Here is a 22,894-nt window from a genome sequence, read left to right as displayed (position 1 = left end):
AACCTAAAATAATCAATCGCTTCTCAATCCCATTTTGTTTTAAATAATATTATATGAACTCTATTAGGTACTGTACGAAAAAAGATCAAGTATATGTTTTTTTTTTTTTTTTCAGTTTATGGAAAATATATGTTGATCAGTAATTACAAACCGACATGCTGGATTTACTGTAAATATATTTCAACACTTCTAGCCAATGATTCATAATTTTGGTAACAGGGTTGTCGTATATACTGTATACAGTATTTCTACATGCATGTACAATACAGTACATTCTCTTTAACTACCAGTCTGTTATGCTGACCAAGGCTGCATTTATTTAATAAAAAAATACACTAAATTATTTCTAAGTACAATTAAAACTACTGTTTTCTGTTTTAATGTATTTTAAAACGTCATTTTTTTTTTATTAATAGAAAGTTTAAAAAAAGAGTTTTTATTTAAAATAGAAATATTTTGTAACATTAGGACTTTTAACATTGAAATTAATAATTAAAATAAAATAAATAAATTCCTCAACCTTTTGATCATTGATTGATTATACTGTACAGTGCTTTGATGCAACCTGTGTTGTTAAAAGCGCTATATAAATAAAAATGATTGATTTGATTGATTGACCTGCGGTTGGCAATCAAGGTTTTCTGAAGTGAAGGCTCTTCTATACCCTGTTTTTGTATGCTGTTTTTGGAAAGAGACGGCTAGTTGTTCTTGTTGCTTAAGGGTGCCCTAATGTGTGTTGTTATGGTCAGAAACATTCATTCACACAAGTATTTCCTGTTATAAAAACCAGCTGGCTGTTTTCCATTGTTTAGGGGTCAGCTCAGTTTTTCTTATTTATTCAGCTCATTCAAAATTGTGTTCTTGCTGTGATTCACTTTTAGTGGAGGGACTGGAAAAATCTTCTCTGGCCAACTGTGATGTGGTGGTGGGAAGCTCGCAGTCTCCTCAGCTGAAAGGAAAGGGGAAGCTCTCTTCTCTCGGCAAGATCTTTAAACCTTGGAAATGGAGAAAGAAGAGAACCAGTGATAAGTTCCAGGACCTCTCAAAAGGTAAATCTCCTTTTTATTAATAGGAATTTGCTCAAATGTTTATGCTTGGAACAACACATCCAACTATGTATATTCAAGTCTTTTCAGTGATTGGATTTTCATGGTCACTCTCGGTTTTATGAAAGTTACATCATATAGTATGACATTCAGTTGGTGATTTATGTTGGATGGATCGTAAAATGTATTACACATATTAAATCTGGCAGCAGCCTGCACTTTCACTGAACTCTGCGAACGATAAAGGGGCCTACATATAATGATATCTTGATATGTTCCTTCATCTTTATAGTTCTGGAGAGGAAAATATCAACCAGGCAAACTCGAGAAGAGCTCATAAGAAAAGGCGTCCTTATTCCAGACCAAGGTGAGATTTAAATAAAGTCAGTGCCACTGAGCATCCATGGAGGGCCATGAACTCGTTTTCTGTAATATTAAAACAATGCTCTATTCTCAAAAGAATTGTTTTAGATGATTTATTGCTGGCTTAGAGTACACTATAAGGACGGTTTCCTGCATCAACCCATGGTTCAGTGGGGTTTCCTGGAGGAATATTCTGTGTACTTCCTGTGTAAAGTGGTGCTGGTGTGTTATCGGATGCAATCTTAAACCTTTAACCACTATAATACCACCACATACAGTAGAAGACAAACTCATTCTAACTTTTTTCAATGTCTGTAGCCACAGTTACAGCTACATAAACAACTGATATACACAGGGTGCAAAAGAGATTAATAAGCTGTTCTACCAACCAGGAATGTTTTCCATTAAATGGCTTTGATTGATATTATTCACATAATAAAAGCTAAGCACTTCCTGTACTGACTGCTCATATTCCACAATTTAAAAACGACTGACTTTGTGAGAACAACAGAATCCTTCCAAATCTCCAATCTCGGAGAAAAGATTTCCATTAATACTTTTATTAGTCTTATTTGGCCTTCTGTTGAGCTCTCAGCCTTACACGAGGAAACCAAAGCTTTTTATAAGAACATCTGAGGGATGACTTGAATATTAATGCAAACAAAATTGTGTTTTTACTGAATAGCAGGCATGTAGCCTTAAATACATGGCGACTGAGTTATGTTTGCTTATCTTTAGATGATCCTTTGAACACTGAGACTTTGAATGGCCATGCAGTGCCCAGTGGAGTTACTGAAAAGGTCAAAGTAGACATTGAAACACCAGAACGGGTCCCCGAAGAGAAACCAGACTTGGCAGCAGTGGCAGAGGACCCAGAAGGTACCGTTTTCTGTCTTGCAAAATAAAAAATGCTGAAACTTTAACATAACTTTAACCGTATTTTTAGTAACTAATCGTCCATGTCTTTTGATGTTTTATGTTTAAGCAACAAATAAGTTCACATATTCTGTCCAACTAGATTTTTTTCATGGGTTATTGGCTTGCTCATGTCGCGTTGGCATTTTGTACACTGCATGAGCAAAGTGATCCATATTAAAATTGCTGTTGCAGTGTAATTTTTGCACATTATGCTATCCATATCATTTCATATCATTGTTGCTGAACATGAGTGAAATCAACACTTGTACTGTAAAAGCAAGCGAAAGACCGCCAGTAAGAATATAGTGTGTGTTGTTTAGAGGAAGTTTGAGCAGTGAAACATAATAAAGTTATTTGCAGAGGAATGACATTTCCTAAGATGGTTATTTACAGTGTGTTTGGTTTTATTGACCTAGATGTTTTCTCCATATGTCTTTAATGAACGTCTCTTGATCACCTGAACGTCTCAGGTGTTGAGACAACCTTGAGTTAATGTACTCCGATTGCTTGAAGTCATATTAAAGCAGTTTTGGATAATAACATCAAATGCTTTGTATTGAAACCATCCTTTTATGTAATGGGCATTATGTCATCTAGACTGACATCATTTTGGATTTTTTTTTATTTTATCAGAGCTGTGGACAGAAATTGTGGCAACAGTCATAAGATGCACAAGGGCAAAGTTAAAACTGTATTTTTATCATTCCTGCCTCTTTAATGTTCTACAACAATTCTGTAACTGTTTGCACCACTTTTTCTCCCACAAATGATTATAATTTGCTCTTTATGGGGCTAATCTTGGAGAGGCCTTTGGCAATGGTTTCAGTGAAGCATTAAACCATTGAGGTGTTTCCGCTGTCCCTAAAAATTCCTGTTATAATAAGCTTTTATTAAACAGTACCAATAGCATAAGACCAATGTTTAATAAAAAATAAACCAATTAAATTACTGAACATATTGCCATTCTAAATTCAAGAATTTGAAAAGCACCAAGGCTGCATTTATTCGATAAAACATACAGTAAAAACAGTAATTTGGTGCAACATTTTAAGCAATTTATGCATATAACCACTTATATTGTGAAATATTACATTGTACTATAATTTAACATGTAATTCAGTTTTGACATTTAAAGGAATATTCAGCTATTACTTCAGTCTTCAGTGTCAAATGATCAATTAAACATTTTTTTTCAGGATTCGTGGATAAATATAAAATTCAAAACAGCATTTATTTGACGTGACATATCATATATATTTTAACTATCACTTTCAATTAAATGCATCCTTGCTGAATGAAGTGATATGTCATGATGTATGACAATACTGTAGGCTGTTTAATGACACAATTTTAATGCTGACACGATCAGAGCTTTGTTGTGAGGGTCTTCTTTAGTTAATAACAGTTTAGGGTGCTGTGCTACTCTCCTGTAGAGAGAAAGGACAGCAAATGCAGCCCGCAGGCCAGTGAGTCAGCCGCTTCAAAAACCCCTACTAAAAAACATCAGGCCACAGTCCAAAAGCCCTCCAGTGAGGCCGCAAGCACTGCCGTGAAGAAAGGGGGCCAAGCAGGGGGTAAAAAGGTAACCAAGAGCACCAATAAGCAAGTCTCCGCTCCTCCACCCAAACAAACCACACGAACTGCCGCTCGTGGCAATGGTAAGTACACGTGTCAGTAATGTGACTGAAGCATCGTGTTTGCATGCGTGGTAAACAAGCTCTGCATGGAGGGGTCCTGTTTGCGTCTCTTTTCCCCCTGAACGGTGTCACTGGGAACAAACTTGGTCTTTTGAGAAACGTTTGGAAAAGGGTCTATATGTATTATTTTAGAAAGGGAAATGCTAGACGGCTTTTTTTGGTTTAACTAGTTTGGGATTGGTGTCCAGTACTGTGCAAAGGGACATCCTGACTGTGACAGTATGGCTTTGTGTTGTTATTGTGCTTGCATTACGTGTCTACTGTCTCGGTGGTTAAACCCATTATAATCTTTTATTGATGTTTGTCTTTATGTCTGCATATAATGGTACAATAAATGTGTTGCATTTTGCATGTAACTGGGACTTTGTGCATGTACACCTCCATAATCATGTAACAGTCTATAAACGGGGGCTTTTGTTCAACACTGTGCTATTGCTTTGTCTTTCTATCCATTGTGTGTCTCTGGTGCAGCTCATCATTGGTGGCTTGAAAGCTTCCTCTTTTGACTGATAAAGCATTCATTAAATATTATATTATATTATATATTATATTTTTTTAACATATGTTTTTATAGTTTTACAGTGTTTTGTACTCCCTGGCTCCTGTGAATGTTAAACTAAACTCTTTTTTTTTTTTTTTTTTTTTTTTTTTTTTCAAAACTTTAGTTTTGTAATTATCTCTAAGTAAACAGGTTTTATTCTTTAAACAAAAATCAATTAAAATGCCAAGATTGTTGTTGGGAGTATCTATTAGCTCATCTTTACAAGATCTCTAATTCCCTTTAATTTTTTCATCACAGCTAAGCCTTCGAATCCTAAGAAAACTGCAGGCACATCCAAGAGTTCCTCTCAGGCCTCAGGACAATCTTCTTTATTGACCAGCTCAAAGACCCCAAAGAACAACAGCTTAGAAGCGCAACCCAAGTCTGCCAAGAAAAACGAACCTTCCAGGTCACCACGGCCCTCTTCCAAAATCTCGTCAGAGACCACGGAAAGCTCTTCTAAAAAGGACCAAAAGAAAAAAGAAGTGACCTCCAATATTGAGAAGGCTGAGGAGACATCTCAGAATGGGAAGGGTGCCAGTCGTCTCTCGGAGTCGTCTGCAGAGAAGGACAAAAAGCAACCTTATGTTAATCAAACCACAGAGGAAACGTCCTTCGCTGGATCTTCAAATGGACTTCCTTTGGACACTTTAGGGCAGCCTGTGAGCGCAGAGAGTGTAACGGAGAAAGAGAGGGCAGTGGCAGACCAGACACAGAGGTCAGTTTACATGTGTTGTCATTTTGCATGTAAATGTTTAGCATCACTTTGTAAACCCTGTATATCCTCTAATGTTGTGCTGCTTAGGTTATATAACACATGCGTGTCTGGGTGCCATGTGCTCTTACTGTGTATTATTTCCCCTAAAGGTAATATGATTGTTGCAGTTGAGTCATGCTCTCTGTCATCCACCAATCAAATGTTAAATGAGATTGTGGTTAATTTACAACAGCATGCACTACTATTCTAAAGCATGGGGTAAAGATATTTATTTGATCAGAAATACACCAAAACCATTACCCTTTTTATTTTAAATATGTTTTAAAATGTATTTTGTTCCTGTAATGAGAAAGATGGAAGCTGGTTAGCATCCTTACTAGTCTTCAGTGTCACTTGATCCTTCAGAAGTGTTTCAATTATGCTGATTATGTTCTTTGATAAATAGAAAGTTTATTTAAAAAATGTTTCCAAGGTTGGAAGAGTCAGGATAACCTAGGATGGCATAGGGGCGAATAAAATATGCCGTAATGTTCATTTTCGGGTGAAGTATCTCTTCAAAGGCACACCAGCCAAAAACAAGCCATTTATCTCAAAGAGTCAGAGAGAGGGTAGAAAATGGGCATAAAACACTGTTATGACTTTTGGCACAGAAAACACTTTACTCAGAGTCTAAATAGACCTCCTGGAAATGAAAAGATGTATGATCCATTTAATGTCTTGAATATGTTAACCTTTTTTCTTGTTTGATTATGTAAACTGATTGATATCTGCTCATCCCAATAAATGTTTCGGCTAGATTAAATGAGTATTTTGCTTTGCCCTTTTTGTAGGGTTGTTGGGACCGATGAGGGAGAGAGACAACAAACTGTCAATGTGGAAAATCCAGATGTGACCGTCATTCCTGACTCCGTTCGAGAAAATCAGGCCAACGACTCCGATTCAGATGGACCTATACTCTACAAGGATGATGAAGAGGAAGATGAGGATGATGAGTATACCTCTAGTACGTGTTCAAAGTTTTTAGATCCCAAACCTTTTTTTTCCCCTTTGTATGTTCATTCACAAAAGCCATTTAAAAAGACACCTGAGCTCAATTCCGTAGCTGAAAGGCAGCTTTTATGCGTATGAATTTAGAGTATTCTAGTAAAGGTGTGTCTTCAGCCTAATGTTTTTACATAAACAGCACAACAGTACAGATGATTTATTTCCATGAGGATTCATTCTTGGTATCTGTATTTTTGAATTTTCTCTTGGATCATAGCTTTGCCAAAATTCTTTAAAGCTACAAGCCTTTAGTTTGTCAAACTGGAAAAACATGCTGTGTCTAGTCAGCATTGCTTTCTGACATGCAGGTTACTCTGCAGATTCTGCTGCCAGTGCACTGTGCACAACACATTCCTGCAAAGACTTACGCCCGTTTCTCATAATATAATTGCCCGGCTCTGTTCCACACTGCAATCTAAAGATACTTCAGTGGTGTCAGAGTGCAAATATAGTAGTTTTTTTTTTCTAGGGTTGCGCTGGTTCTGATGTACCATTTTCAAACTTGCAAAAAAAAACCTGCATTTACAGTGTTACATAATTAGTTTTTTTTTTTAAATGGACTTTAAATGGATAGATTTTTTTTTTGTTCCAAACCTGTATTTATGTTGATCATAAAAAGATATTTTGAAGAATGCTCTTCATCAAACAGTTGATGGTTCACATTGATTTTCATAGTATTTCATCCCTACTATGAAAGTCATTGGGCACCTACAACTGCTTGGGTGTTCAAAATTCTTTAATTCTTTAAAATATCATCTTTTGTGTTCAACATACGAAGGAATCTCACACAGGTTTGGAATGACATGAGGGTGAGTAAACTTTTACTTAAAGTGCATATAATTTTTAGATTACCTTTGCTATAATCAACAAACATAACACAATTAAATATTACAACATTAGCCATTGTATACAAATTTATATATCCATCTACCTGTAATGACGTCTAAAAAAAAAAAAAAAAAAAAAAAAAAAAGCTCTAATATTGGCCATTAACCAGTGCCAATATATCATGCATAGTTTGTTGTTAATTTTTTTTTTTTTGTTTGTTTGGCTCACTTGCCAGCAAAATTCGCCGTAAGGACACACTTGCCATCAAACTTGGTAACAGGCCCAGCAAGAAGGAGCTAGAAGAGAAGAACATTCTCCCACGGACCTCAGAAACGGAGCGACAGGAGCTACGGCAGCAGATCGGCTGTAAACTAGTGAGGTACACTAAAGTATGCTCTTTTGTATTGATGATATGTTTTAGACACATTTATAATAATATACTGTCAATCAAAAGCTTTATAAACCTGACAGAATTTTGTTCATGGTAATTTTTGAAGAAGCACAGTCTAAAGATTCATTAATAGCCTTTGTGGTTTCCTCAGACTGATTATTGTTTTATCCTCCCCTAGACGACTGAGCCAAAGGCCCACCACAGAAGAGCTTGAACAGAGAAATATTCTGAAACGTATGTCTCCTCTGTCACAATCTCATTTACATAGTCTGTAGACAGTGGCTTTGTTTTGGATGCCCAGGGCTTTAATGTTTGTTCTCGCGTATTGCTAACCTCTGATGTTGGAAAGACATTAACTGCGTCACAGGTCTCAACTGTGTGTCTCCGTTCCTGTGTCTTTTTCGTTCTGCCTTTTCCGTTGCCTTGGTTTAATGTGGTATAATTGATGAAACCTATGAATGGGATGAAGGAGCTCAGCTCTAACAAGCTGTAAGCAATGTGCTGCTGACAAATAGGAAGGTATAAGCAATTCAACAAAAGAGTTGCCTAAAGCTCGCTGCTTACCTGAGCTCGCTGCTTATTGATCGCCACAGAAAGTATCCCTAGAGGGCTTAAATGTCCTGTATTTAGTGTTATGACATATAAACAAGTCATTATTATTGTTTCTTGAAATGAAGTACAATATTACATAAGATACAGATAAGTGAAGATATCATAAGTGGTATAATGTCAGTTTGAATTTTTAGGTTGTCTTATAATGTCTTAAATTGGGTAACGTCAGCAGCATTTGGCTAACGTTACACAATTAGGTTTTTTAACTCGTTACTTTGATTCTAGACTAACACTTAATGGACCCTATTCTAGACCCGGAGCAATGTGCAGCACACATAAAGTGTGTTTGCTGGTTTCAGTACGACGCAGTTCTCATCTTCTGGTAAAGCGCCACGTTGTTTTATTAGCAACTGCATTTGTGCCTCTTTGTGCGCTCATGAGTGTGCTGGTCTAAAAAAGAGGTGTTCAAGCGCATTGTTAGCGCTACTTTGAGGAACTGAAAATGGACTGTGCCATTGACTTTAGACCAGGGTTCAGTTGGTCTATAGCGCAGTCTATTTTCAGTTCCTCAAAATTAGTATTAGCAGTATTTTATTATATTATCATTATTATTTTTTTTGTTATTTAACTAGTAGAAAATGTGTATCTGTGTATATACACACACACAATGTGTGCTGCTGCTCATCCCTGTGTAATAAGCAAAGTCAAAAGGCACATATATATATATATATATATATATATATATATATATATATATATATATATATATATATATATATATATATATATAACTGAGCTATTTGAAAGCCTGCATCCAATGCAGATGACTGAAACATTATCCACTTAAACAAAACATCACTCGTTAAACTCCTTAGTTTAATCAGTGCATTTAACGACTTTTACAATGTTACTTTTTTTTTGTTCAGCCAAATGGAGAACCTGCTAGCTCAAAGTATTGAAAGACGGTTCAGCTTTTCTGCCAACAAATTCTGTCTTGTAAAAGTGATCCACCGTGGCGCAAGGGAATGAGTGATGAGATTAGTTTATTGCACGTTACACCCAAGAGAATATGGATAACCCATTTCGACTATGTGCCCGGGCCATTTTCCCGTCGTTAAAATGGCAAAAGTATATTTGGAGTTCACCTGCGCTTTAGTCTTTGCATTTAAATCATTAAAATAGGGCCCAATGTCCTTCACTGTACTGCTGGCAAGAAAGACTAAAAATCAGCATTGTAGGATCAATGTCTGTTAGTCGTGAGTGACCTTGCATTGTTTTAAAGTTTTATTCACAGTTTTGCAAAAATTATAAAATGATGTATTAGAATTTCCGAGCAAATACGTCATGGGATAGGATAAAAACTGAACATAGATAACAAAATCTCTCTTGTATCCCTTTAGAGAAAAATGAGGAAGAAGAACAAGAGGCCAAGCAGGAGATTAAAAGAAGGCTATCCCGAAAGGTACAGTCTTCTGCTGTCTGATTAACAGTCCGATTATCTGTCAGAAATATGTAAAACAAAGTAGCTTTGGTAAATAATAATTATTGTAAAGTCACACTTACAACATAAATTAAGCTAGTAAGTCATAATGCTATAATAATAGACAAAAAATATCTCATAGGGTTGACTTATGAAATAATTATGATTTCTCAAAGGATAATTTTGTTTTATGTGGCAGAAACGGGCTTCAATAGAAATTAGAAATGTCAGATATTAAAACATTACAGACGTAAGTTTAATTTATTGCTCTAACTTCAAATAACTCATAACCTGTTACTTCAGGGTAATGCTACAAGAAGTTATGAATCATAAATCTAAATTATTGCAGTGACGTCATCTAGTGGAAAACAGTGGATTGGGGAGTTATTGCTCCATCTGCTGGCTGTACAAGGAAGCAAAATACAAAATAGATAGTCTGAAGAGACTAGTAGCTCAATAAGTCATTTTAATAGATATTATTGACATTTTGATGATTTTATGAAGAGTTGTCTGCAAAGTGCTTGCTAACTTTTTATTGCATTCCTGACGTGTGGTAAGACTGGTGACTGGACGTCTTACTGTTTTAATCATGTACTTCTAATTTAGTTTGTTGCTAAAGTCCTATATTATGGAGGGAATTAGGACTGGGGATACCTAACCCTAACCCCATAACTGACCAGATCTAGAAAAGGGTTCAGTAGTCGGTTACAGAGATTTTCTCAAAACTGAATTGTTCCAACTGAAACTGCAATAAATGGACAGTGCTTTTCAGGGAAATGATTGTAAAGTCGGACACATTCAAGCTACTTCAATATCAAAGTTGATAAAAATGTTTCACTTACATAAGCTATTACTTGAGCTAGAAGGAACATGTTTAACTCCTGTTAAAGGTGACTGTACACACATTAAAAGGTTACTCGATGAATTGCTCTGTGTTTGTAGCTCAGCGTCCGGCCCACTGTTGCAGAGCTGGTGGCACGTAGAATTTTGCGCTTTAATGAATATGTGGAGGTCACAGATGCAAAAGACTATGATCGGCGTGCTGACAAGCCCTGGACCAGGTTAACCCCTGCAGACAAAGTAAGCCATTTCTCTCTTTTACTGTAGCTTTTAATTGTGCATGCTGAACTATAGAAAGTTTAGATTTTTTTACATTTGAATATTTGTGTGCATGTATATTATATACACTATATTGCCAAAAGTATTCACTCACCCATCCAAATAATCAGATTCAGGTGTTCCAATCACTTCCATGGCCACAGGTGTATAATATCAAGCACCTAGGCATGCAGACTGTTTTTACACACATTTGTGAAAGAATGGGTCGCTCTCAGGAGCTCAATGAATTCCAGCGTGGAACTGTGATAGGATGATACCTGTGCAACACATCCAGTGGGGAAATGTCCTCGCTCCTAAATATTCCACAGTCAACTGTTAGCTGTATTATAAGAGTGTGGAAGCGTTCGGGAACGACAGCAGGTCAACTAGGCCACGTAAACTGACGAAGCGGGGTCAGCGGAAGCTGAGGCACATGGTGCAAAAGGTCGCCAACTCTCTACAGAGTCAAATGTTACAGATCTCCAAACTTCATCTGGCCTTTAGATTAGCTCAAGAACAGTGCGCAGAGAGCTTCATGGAATGGGTTTTCTTGGTCAAGCAGCTGCATCCAAGCCATACATCACCAAGTGTAATGAAAAGTGTCAGATGCAGTGGTGTAAAGCAGGGCTCCACTGGACTCTAGAGCAGTGGAGACGCGTTCTCTGAAGTGACGAATCATGCTTCTAAATCTGGATTTGGAGGTTGCCAGGAGAATGGTACTTGTCTGACTGCATTGTGCCAAGTGTAAGTTTGGTGGAGGGGGTTGATGGTGTGGGGTTGTTTTTCAGGAGATGGGCTTGACCCCTTAGTTCCAGTGAAAGGAACTCTGCTTCAGCATACCAAGACATTTCCAATTCCATGCTCCCAACTTTGTGGGAACAGTTTGGAGCTGGCCCTTTCATCTTTCCTCCAGTGCACAAAACAAGGTCCATAAATACATGGATGACAGAGTCCAGTGTGGATGAACTTGAATGAGACAGAACACCTTTGGGATGAATTAGAGCGGAGAACGAGAGCCAGGCCTTCTTGTCCAACATCAGTGCATGACCTTTAAAATGCACTTCTGCAAGAATGGTCCAGAATTCCCATAAACACACTCCTAAAGAGTTGAAGCTGTTATAGCTGCAAAGGGAGGAACGACGTCATATCGAACCCTATGGATTAGGAATGGGAAGTTCATATGCGAGTCAAGCAGGTGAACGAATACTTTTGGCAATATAGTGTGTGTACGTGGGTCAAAGACATCAAGATGTCCACATCAAGAGAAATTTACAAAAGTGATTTTATGTCTATAGAAAGCACATTAAATGTAAGTGAAGTGTCTACTTTTAAGGTTTTAGTTTTAATTTTCACAAATTTAATCTTCACAAAGTTATCTGTCACAATATTTAGTATTATACTTATTGTATATTTAAACCCTTTTTCATCTTTAATCCATGTATGTATGTATATGTATGTGTTAACATATAATTTTTTTGAATATGTATTTTAATTCTGTTTTTAAAGACAGTGGGGAAACGTAAAGTAATTCAGTTTATCGCGTCCTTAAATTAAAAGATGATCATGGACCACTAAATATTACAGAGCACAATCACTAGATATTTTAGAGCACAAATACTTCAAATAATCATTCTCCAAAAATAGTAGTAAAAAAAAAAGAAACGTATGAATTTCCTGAGGGCAAATCTTTACAAATAATTCTTACCAGCTGTTATTTCTCATTAAACACATAAAATGCTATAAATCCATATGATTTCCTAAGACTTTGTCTTTTTTGGCACTTTGACAGTCTCTTGCATTGTTTTATCAACACATTTTTTTTTTATTCTGTAAAACCATTCCTTTAAGATAATAAATAAACAGGTTAAATACAGCCATTATCTATCTATATTGTTATATCGACTCTGTTATTGTCTATCTTGTATAATTTGGAGAAGAGTAAATCTGGATAGTGTGATTGCTTTTGTATGGTCACAGATGCCACCTGCCGGGCATGTGACTTGTGCATTAAAATATAATTAACAACAGTTCAAATACTCGTCAGTAGTTCATGATAATGAAGAGTGCCATTTTTAATGAACACGAAACATTATAATAAGTGCTATAATTATGAATAAATACATTTCAAATAAACGCTGCACTTTTGAACTTAATATTCACAAAGAATGCAAGGAATAAATTACATTTTAAAATATTCAAACAAAAAGCTTTTCCTGAGCATAAGAAATTTCTTGTCTTATTAATCCTCACCTGTTAAATGGTAGCGTATGCTAAAAAAAAATATTTCAAATTTTGCATTGCAACTTTGTTGCTGATGACCTTTCTTTCTTTCTTGTCACAGGCTGCTATACGTAAAGAACTTAACGAATTTAAAAGCAAAGAAATGGAAGTCCATGAAGAAAGCAAACAGTTTACCAGGTATGTTTGTGTGCCGGCGGCCGGATCAGAATAGGACGAATTTAAAAGCGAGAGGCGAGTGAATCATTACAGAAGGTCTTACAGAATTAACAGAAATTACAGCAGGTCCTCAGTCGGTATAATGCTTTCTTTTTAATAATAATTAAACATTAGCCTTTCACCGACCTATAGTCCGCTGCAGTTCATTCGTTCGAAACAAGTTCGTTTCTGTCGAGCTAGAAATTGGCCATTGTGTCTTCTAGTATGAGGGGAGTAATACACCAAAAAGTCACATGAAAGGTGGTAGTGTGTCCATAGCACTATGATTGGCTGATCATCTTGTGTGTATCATCAGTCGTTCATCAGATCGATGTGTCTAACTGCTGGAAATGCATAGTCAAAGTGCAATTACTTTACATATCTTATGCATTATGCATCTTGTCAGTATGTATCTGGCAGCGTTCTTTATCTTTTAATATACTTGCTAGTGATTTAAAAAAATATGCCGTCAGCTGCTCTTTCCGCTGCCTCGTTTCCTCTAAATATTGCTCAGATCTGTCGTGCGTCCCGTCTGCTGGCATCGCTGCTAAACTAGCGTCTGCTCTCTCTGTTTTGTGGCAGGTTTCATCGGCCCTGAGTCGGTGCCTGGTCGTGGGGGTGCTGGACGGCCGCTAAGTCGAAGCTCTCTCTTCCTGTCTCTTCGCCCATGCTTCCTGCCGGGAGACTAACAGACTGGCTCCCTGCGGCAGCCGGCTCTTCTCTGGCACCGGCTGCACTTTGGTTCTTGCTTTCGGCCACTAGAGGGCTACAGTGCAGTTGAAGAGAGTCCTGGGATGCCATCGCGAACTGAAACTGAAAGAGAGGAACCTTCAAACAAGAAAAAGCAATGCAATGTTTGAGACACGTGGTTTTTTTGTTCATATCTGTAATGTTTTTGCACACACTAAGGACAAGACTTGCACTCTTTTAATTTAAAGTGTCCCTGATATTCTCTCAAGGTTGAGCACAGCAGTGTGAAAACATTGAAGCGCGTGCAGTGACTCATCAGTGGCTCGCATTGTTGCTGCGTGCGGCTCCAAGGATTTTTTGTGTCTGTTTTATTTTGTACATATTACATATTTCTTGCAGTATTCGAGCAGAGTCCAGTAATATCTATGAATATCCGTGCATGTGGGGAAAAAACCATTTTATAAGACTCGTGTATCTGGTCCAGTGTATATTACATGGATATTGAGGTGTATTTGGACAACGTGATGTCCAGATTTATTACTGCCATTATTCCTCTGTATCCAGATCAATACGTCCTCGATATAATAGAATGTAATCAGATTTATGTTGTGCCTTGACAGTGTTGTTTTATTTCCCCCCCAAAAAAAGTCTGATTACTTGATATATATGTGGTCATATTGTAACATATCTGTAACTGCTGTTCAGGAAGAGACTCGTCATACGTTTATGGAACAACTCGTGTTTATTTGCCTTGTATTTTAGTTTACCCTGACATTATTTCCCAAAGTTCCAGTTAGCATCTCACTCATTTGGCTTTTAGGTTGTGCATAAATTTGGTGGGTTTTATTGAGTACAGTGGTGTAGACCAGGTAAAAGATGTGGTAAGCAATATATAATGTAAACCGGTAGTTTTAACTTAAATCAGAAAGGGCTTCTAGTCCGTTATTTTAGTCCATTATAGAATGTGTCTGTATTGCATTGTTGCACATTTTGGTGCTCTATATAATATATGATTGTATGTCACAGGCAGAACGTGCTGGACGCTACCTCATGTCCGGCTTCTTGTCCATGTAGTTAGAAATTGGGGAAATTTAAATTATTTCAAATTAATTGTACAGTCTGTATATGATATATGTGAATACATCTAGGATATTGCAGTATATTGGCTTGATTTGCTTCTCATTTAAAGATGGTGAAAACATTAACTTGGATTTATCATCTGTGTTTTGTTTAGTTATTTAGGTTAGCAAACGTACATAAGAGAAACCACCTCAGTCACCACTGGACTATATATATATATATATATATGTATGCAGTTTACACTGCTATTTAATAAAAAAAAGACATATCAATACTCCACTAATCCATTTAATAGTTCTATTGCTGTTCTAATTGCGATTAATCATGTCCAAAATAAGTTTTTGTTAACTTGTGGTCTCTGTATATATAAATACACACAGATGCATATATATATATATATATATATATATATATATATATATATATATATCACAGAGAAATGTTTTGTTTATATAGTATATATTATAATAAAAATATGAATATAAATGTTTTCAAAATATATATGTGAATGTGTGTATATTTATATATATACATGATAAATATACACAGAGCACACACACAAATTATGCAAACAAAATATTTTATTTTGGATGTAATTATTTGTTTGACAGCACTAAGTACTGTGAGTATATTAAGACATGTATTCCTATTTAAAGTATGTTTATATATTCTTCATATTTTAAAACCGAAAACACACAGAATCCCAAACTAAACAGAATACAGTAGATCCAATAGGGTCATATTTTCAGTCTTTCTCATTTCATTTTGTCTTCAGTGATTTTTATAATAAAAAAAAAAGATAGAACATATAGAATATATAGAACAAACACATAATCTTGAAATCATGTACATTGTATGTGTGTCTATGAAAATGTAAATGATTTCAAGCTATAAAACAGCATTTTTGGTAGTATCCTTTGTTTCCTGTCCAATTATCTCGATTTCATCTAAATGGTCTGAAATCCTGGTTGCTTTTGATTATTGTTGTGCTTAATGAAGATAATGGGCTGAGAATCCAAACATCATGAGTGCACTTGTTTTCCAGAATGTTTGGGCAACGAATGAAAGGACATGAGGACATCTGGCTGCTTTTATTTATTTCATGGTGCCGTCATTTACAGAACTCATTCTAGGAAAACAAAGACAAAAAAATTGCTAATGAAATGAAAAGGATTCATTATGATCTTTAATGTTTTTATTATTTATTAAGCAGGGATCATAAATGTCATTAATCGGGTTTTGTAAGAATTGTTTCTGATTTTATGATTTAGAAACAATTACCAGAGATTCTATTCTATAGATATTCTATAGATATTTTTTAACGCATCGATACCACAAGTGGGCCATTATATATATATATATATATATATATATATATATATATATATATATACTATTTTTTTTTTTTTTCGTACAATAAAGGCACTTTCACGACATCGGGTTTGAAAGGCGAACTAAGTAGACTACGTTTCAGGTCAAATGGCATATCTACTGGTTAGATTAATACAGTAAGTCGACATTATCCTTCAGTGTCCATAGAATTTAAGTCAAAATTATTGCAGTAACGTCATTATTGTAAATGATCAATCAGACGCTTGTTATTCTAAATACTGGATGGCGTCCAGGAAACCTTTGAGAACTAAACGAGTCACCTGTGCTCTTGAACAGCTTTCCCGCTGATTATTGCACATCACTGGGGCATCGTCTTAATATTGACTTTTGAGTTTGCGCTCTAACTGTGGATCGGTTATGATCCATCTCCTAGTCATCCATACAAGCCGCTTTTGATTTTGTCAGATGTACAGTAAACGACAATCAGCCTGCTTGTAAGAGGAACTGCTATGCATACACATACAGAGCAAATATTGTATGTCGGCTGGTCACACCTTTCCCATCAAGCCCTTTTAGACATGACCGGTGCTGTCGTCACAGGCGCCAAGTGCACTCCATTTGATTTCATGCTTGTTTTAACTTGTTTTTCTTCTTCAGTTGCTTGTGCCTCTAATCAGATGGCACCGGCATCTGTTCTCACATATTTATTCATAGATAGGTACTCATACAGAATGTTTTAAATTTAAACTTTATGATCTTATATTGAATTACAGCTTGACAGACAGTTAATTGTGCATAAATGACTTTACGGAGCAAAACGACCTTTAATCTATAAGCACATTTAGGCGCTAGCGCACATTACAAGCTAACTTAGGACTTAGCAAGCATGTGACAGCTCGTTCTTTGCTCATAAACGGCTTATCCGCTGGAAATGGTTATTTGAGATTTTGCCATTAGCAATGTGATGGCTTTATGGTTGGCTAAATGTAGCAATAGCCGCGTACGTAAACGTGCTTTTCAAGGTTAGCGTCAGCCGCTGAAGGACATGAAATGTTTGCTCAGTGACCTTTTTGTGTGGCCGGTCCAGGTGCTAATTTCTCAGAGCGATGATATGTTTGAAAGAAGAGCTCAAGCCGATTGTGTAGGAGGGTAATGAGTGGCTCAAAGGGTTGTTTGTTACTGCCTTCAACCCCTCCGAAAAAAAATGAAAAATAAATCAAGCATTTGCTCAACTGCAGCGTTTTTTATGCTTTATTCCCTCTGTGGCATCCTAGAATTTTCTGGGCTCTTCATCAGCTTAATTCAGCATTATTCTTCATTTAAAAATAAAAATAGCTGTTGAGCTTCAGCACGAGCGCAGCCGGTGATCTGCTGTGCCAGTATGTTATTCCTGATCCTGACACTGCAGAAATGATTCTGTTGTAAGAATAATTCAAACTGTGTGGCCAGCTGGCGAGGATTTGCCCTGCTATGCTAGTGCTGACTGCCACGCTGTAAATCTCTTATCAGTGAAGTCATGGTGATGCGAAATTTCCTCTGCACTGATTTATCCAGACAAACATTGGAAAAATCCACTCCTTTTATATACATTTGCTTGATTTTTTTTTTTTTAAATGAGCAATATGCCAAATGCAATTCGAAGCAGCTTTCAATACGTCTTAACCTCATGATCAAGGTCCGTTTTCACATTGAAAGTAAATCACTTATTAGACCGCCTTTAACTTTCCTTGCTATACTGTAGAGTTTTATAACCCCCATGCAGAGACACCTATAACAAATTTTCTTAATAATAGTAATAAATTCCATCAATAACGTGGTTCACCCAAAAATGTTCGCTTTGCCTCACACCGTTCCAAACCTCTATAAGTTTCTTATGTTGAACACAAAAGAAGATTGTTTTGAAGAATCAAACAGTTGATAGTCCCCACTGACTTTCAAATCAGTAAAAAAATACTATGAAAGTCAATGGGGAACTGTTCGATTACCAGCATTCTTCAAAATATCCTCAACATAAAATCATACAGGTTTGATCATTCCTCTAAATATAGTACTTCAGAGAGCAAAGAAATTCATACAGATTTGATCATTCCTAGGTACACCTGTCCAACTGCTCGTTAATGCAAATTTCTAATCAGCCAATCACATGGCAGCAACACAATGCATTTAGACATGTGGCCATGGTCAATCTGCAGTTCAAACCGAGCATCAGAATGGGGAGGAAAGGTGATTTAAGTGACTTTGAACGTGGCATGGTTGTTGGTGCCAGACGGGCTGGTCTGAGTATTTCAGAAACTGCTGATCTACTAGAATTTTCACGCACCGCCATCTCTAGGGTTTACAGAGAATGGTCTGAAAAGGGAAAGTATCCAGTGAGCGTCAGTTCTGTGGACACAAATGCCTTGTTGATGCCAGAGGTCAGAGGAGAATGGCCAGACTGTTTCGAGCTGATAGCAGGGCAACAGTAACTCAAATAACCACTCTTTACAACCAAGGTATACAGATGAGCATCTCTGAACGCACAACACATCACTCATGTCTGCACAATCTGCACAGGCTCACCAATACTGGACAATAGAAGATTGGGGAAAAACAGTGCCTGGTCTGAGTGTCGATTGCTACTGCAACCTTCGGAAGGTAGGGTCAGAATCAACAACATGAAAGCATGGATCCATCCTGCCTTGTGTCAACAGTTCAGGGTGGTGGTGGTGGTGGTGGTAAAGGTGTGGAGGATATTTTCTTGGCACACTTTGGGCCTAATAGTACCAATTGAGCATCATGTCAACGCCACAGCCTACCTGAGTATTGTTGCTGACCATGTCCATCTCTTTATGACCACAGTGTACCCATCTTCTGATGGCTACTCCCAGCAGGATAATGCGCCATGTCATAAAGCGCGAATCATCATCTCAATGGTTTCTTACTCATGACAATGAGTTCACTGTGCTCAAATGACCTCCGCAGTCACCAGATCTCAATCCAATAGAGCACCTTTGGGTTGTGGTGGAACGGGAGATTCGCAACATGGATGTGCAGCTGACAAATCTGCAGCCACTGTGTGATGCTATCATGTCAATATAGATCCAAATCTTGCCAGTAAAATGTTTCCAGTACCTTGTTGAATCTATGCTACGAAGGATTAAGGCAGTTCTGAAGGCAAAAGGGGGTCCAACCCAAGACTAGTATGGTGTACCTAATAAAGTGGCATGTATATTTTTATAATTTACTGTGAACTACTAAAAAAATAATTTTTTTTTTTTTTTGGGTGAACTATAGTTTTAACATACTACATAACACAGGTTATCAACAGGCATTTATTTTTATTCATAAACCTTTGAAAGAAAAAAAAAGTATGCTCACTAGGCTAAACCTTTAAGTTATATTGTGCAATCCTGTTTTATTATTTGAAGCAATTTGTCTTTTTTCTTTACATTTTCAAATGACATTTTATTGCAGTGATGGCATAACATTTTCTGTAGGAATTATTTCAGTCTTTAGTATATGATCCTTCAGAAATAATTCTAATATGCCGATTTGCTGCTCAAGAAACCTTTTAAAAAGTTTGGTGTAAAAATATATACTTTAGGAAAAAAAAAATTAACTTGTCACTTCTGATCAGTTGACTGGACCCTTGTTGAACAAGTATTCATTTCTTTAATAAAGTTTGCAATAAATAATAAAAAAATCAAAGCATTTGTGATTGGATATCAACTTTATTTTCTTCAAACACACTTGTAGTTCAACAACCTATACAAAATATCATAAAAAAAGAACAAAACATTGTTTGTGAACCAGTCATGAGGATTCAAAGATCGCCCACAACCCCCCATGAGTCCGGGGTCTCTACATTTGATCTCCCAGCACTGAATGAACATAAAACATCCAGTCAAAAAGACCCTAAGCATCTTCAGGTTTGTCAGCTGGCGGACCACACGGCTGCAGCATCTTCTCCATCAGGTTAAAGCGGACCCGAGCCTTGCTCTCGTTCTCAGCGACGGCAAAGTAATTGAGAAGGTCAAAATGGCCCATGTAGGAGCAGTATGAGTCTCTGTGTTGGTTAACCAGCCATTCCCATTTGCTGGTGTCTGCGTGACCCGTGCCGATGTACTTCGACTGCAGATGCTCCAGCTGACTGTGGATGTTATAACGGTCCGTCATCTTCAACTGTGTTTCTGACAAGAAAAAAAAAGAAAAACGGTAACTTCAAGCTCTTCTGAGGTATACACATTTCATTGCTATTCTTTATCCTTCACAAATCTGTTCTGCCATTTCACTAAAGATGTATTTGACGGATTTTTATTAATTAAATGAGTGCGTGAGCGTGTGCAAATAAACGTGGTGTGGAACAATAACACATGAAAACAAAAGCCTTAAATCAAGAAGAAGTCGGAAATCAAAACAGTAAATTAGTCTTGTTGTAAAGAAAAACTAGAAAAATTCAAGCCGTCAGTTACGTTGTTAAAGAGTATATTTACTTAGCGAAGCTAACAGTTAAGCAAATTTAGCTGATAACGGCCAACATTCTCTCAAATCAAATATCTCTTCAAACCACAATACTATCATTGGTTATTGTACGCAGATATTATTAGTGTACTCACCTAAAGTAAAAACTGAGTAAACTATGAAGGAAGTAAGTGATGTGGTCTTTTATAAGTGTTGTTAGCTTCGCGGCTGGGCGGAGAATCCGGCTGAGACGCGGAGCGGAAGGAGTTACTCAGAAACCCGTCGCTGTGGAAAACATTGGAGCAGACAAGAGTTCCGCTCGGATGAACCGCGGGCGTGTCAGGTTCTTATCACTCCGAAGGGGTTTGTTAATGTGCTACGGACTGGCTGATTTCGGCTGGACAGTAAAGAAGGATGCAGACAGACTAGAGTTTAATAATTATAAAGGTACTCTAACTGTAGCTATCCAAGTGGTTCCACCGTGGATGTGTTCCTATGCCTTTGACTTTCAAATACAAAAAGAAATAAATTAAAAGGAGAAAATCATTCATATAAATATAGTAGTTCAACGGCATAGGTTATGAATCAAGCATATTATTCACAGTTACAGATATATACGGATGGGAAGAAGGATCCTGAATCCTGAAGGAGAGCAGCTGCGGTAGCCTATATATTCCTGCATTTAAAACAAAACTAGCCAGTCGGTATTTACTACATAATTATTACCAATTATATTGAAGAAATACAGCCAAATAATATTGTATTATTTACATATGCAATGTTGGTGAGTGGAAATTCTGCAGCAAGGCATGATTTAATGTATAAAGTATTACAGCATTTGTTTAGAATTATAATTAGGGATAATGGTATATTTTTATGGGTTCTGGTTCATACTGGGGTGGAGCTAAATGGTGAAATGGACAATATATTTAATTAAATATAATTTTGTATATAGATAGATACACACACACACACACACACACACACACACACACACCTTTAAATTGGTTTGCCAAAAATATCAAAAGAAGAAGAAGACTGGATGATTATTACCTTATTACACAACCACATCAACATGAAATATTGACTGAGTTAAAAATACTACCTTACTTGACTATCGGGAAGGCACCACTGGAAAAAAAGTGAAGGGAAAACAGTGAGCCTAGCAGCAGCATTACAAATATTTACATTTCATTTAGCAGGCGCTTTTATCCAAAGAGACTTACAAATGTGGACAAAACTACATAATATACAACAACAGAAAATTAATGTACAGAAAAAAAGGCTATATTAGGTTCAATTCAGGTTATTTTTCAAAAGATTTTGTTATCTAATGTAAGTAACTATAATTAAAAAAAAAAGTACATCTAATAAAACTGGACTCCTGAGATTCTAGCCATCAAACAAAGGTTGTATGCTCGTCATATTGCCTTTAGCTTGCTAAAATGAATACTGTCCTCCTTGCCAAATTTTATTACAGTCAGTAGTTATTGTAGTAAACTACTGTAACTTATCTTGATATGAAAATCCTCAGCGTGATAAAAGATAAAAGTATACAGTATGAAAGTAACCCGTATGTTGCCCTATGTTTTTAATGTTTCCATTAGGCAATTTAAATTAAAAATGTGTTTGTTAAAAAGTTAAACGGCATGAATCAAACATTAAAACATTACAAACTTCGATTTAAAGCAAAAAAAAAAACAACAAAAAGTTTACAATTACAGAAAAAAAATAAAGGTAAATAAAAGGCTTTAGTGAGAGAAATAACCACATTTTTTTGAAGATCTTTAAGAATCTTTTTCCTTAAATCATTTGAAAAACGTGTATGCTTATATATGTTTGTATATAACGTGTTTTTGTTTGTCTCATAAATGTAATTTAGAGAAAATGCCATTCAATGATCTCCCTTTATACCCTACCCTTATGTTGTTCCTAACATCAAAAATCTATCAAGTTGGCCGTCTTCTACAGCTGATGATATCGGTGGTCAAATCCTTTTTTGACTAGCGGTTGCAAATTATTACTATAAACATTTTAAATGTCTAAATTCTAACACCGGACAAGAAACATGATAGGGAGATACACCACGTCTACAAACGAATCTTCCAGATGAAAACATCAGCGACACTTCCATGCTGTGCACGAGTGCTATCAGCGATATTTGTGTTTTCTCAGATACAACCATGTGTCTCATCTACTATAAAAACACTTGAGCTCTGTGTTGCAGATCACAGTAATGA

General features: G+C 36.5%; 2 protein-coding genes across 6 annotated transcripts in view; one reads left to right on the top strand and one right to left on the bottom strand.

Moving 5' to 3' along the window:
• The window catches only part of phactr2 (phosphatase and actin regulator 2), a 33,722-nt gene extending 18,566 nt beyond the window's left edge, over positions 1-15,156 (top strand). For 4 of the 5 annotated variants that reach the window (XM_043256406.1, XM_043256409.1, XM_043256408.1 and 1 more), the window contains exons 2-13: positions 882-1,049; positions 1,339-1,413; positions 2,148-2,288; positions 3,761-3,985; positions 4,824-5,283; positions 6,114-6,286; positions 7,378-7,534; positions 7,725-7,780; positions 9,499-9,560; positions 10,521-10,658; positions 13,018-13,094; positions 13,695-15,156. In XM_043256406.1, coding sequence (XP_043112341.1) covers positions 882-1,049; positions 1,339-1,413; positions 2,148-2,288; positions 3,761-3,985; positions 4,824-5,283; positions 6,114-6,286; positions 7,378-7,534; positions 7,725-7,780; positions 9,499-9,560; positions 10,521-10,658; positions 13,018-13,094; positions 13,695-13,710 — 1,748 coding nt within the window. In that variant the 3' untranslated portion in view covers positions 13,711-15,156. The remainder of the gene's footprint in view (positions 1-881; positions 1,050-1,338; positions 1,414-2,147; positions 2,289-3,760; positions 3,986-4,823; positions 5,284-6,113; positions 6,287-7,377; positions 7,535-7,724; positions 7,781-9,498; positions 9,561-10,520; positions 10,659-13,017; positions 13,095-13,694) is intronic. The other variant, XM_043256411.1, reaches the window with a different exon arrangement.
• Positions 15,157-19,904: 4,748 nt separating this feature from the next.
• On the bottom strand, positions 19,905-20,964 carry sf3b5 (splicing factor 3b, subunit 5). Its single transcript, XM_043255697.1, has 2 exons — positions 20,810-20,964; positions 19,905-20,383 (listed from the first exon to the last, which is right to left on the bottom strand). Exon 2 carries the CDS (start codon positions 20,367-20,369, stop codon positions 20,109-20,111), a length of 261 nt encoding a protein of 86 aa, XP_043111632.1. The 5' UTR covers positions 20,370-20,383; positions 20,810-20,964; the 3' UTR covers positions 19,905-20,108.
• Between the last annotated feature and the right edge of the window lie 1,930 nt (positions 20,965-22,894).

This window comes from Puntigrus tetrazona, chromosome 13 (genome assembly GCF_018831695.1).
Source record: "Puntigrus tetrazona isolate hp1 chromosome 13, ASM1883169v1, whole genome shotgun sequence".
Taxonomy (NCBI): domain Eukaryota; kingdom Metazoa; phylum Chordata; class Actinopteri; order Cypriniformes; family Cyprinidae; genus Puntigrus; species Puntigrus tetrazona.
This window is presented reverse-complemented; position numbering and strand designations above follow the sequence as displayed.

Bases quoted from the DNA above. Each gene is read 5' to 3' on its own strand.
- sf3b5 (XM_043255697.1), bottom strand. From the start codon at position 20,369: ATGACGGACCGTTATAACATCCACAGTCAGCTGGAGCATCTGCAGTCG.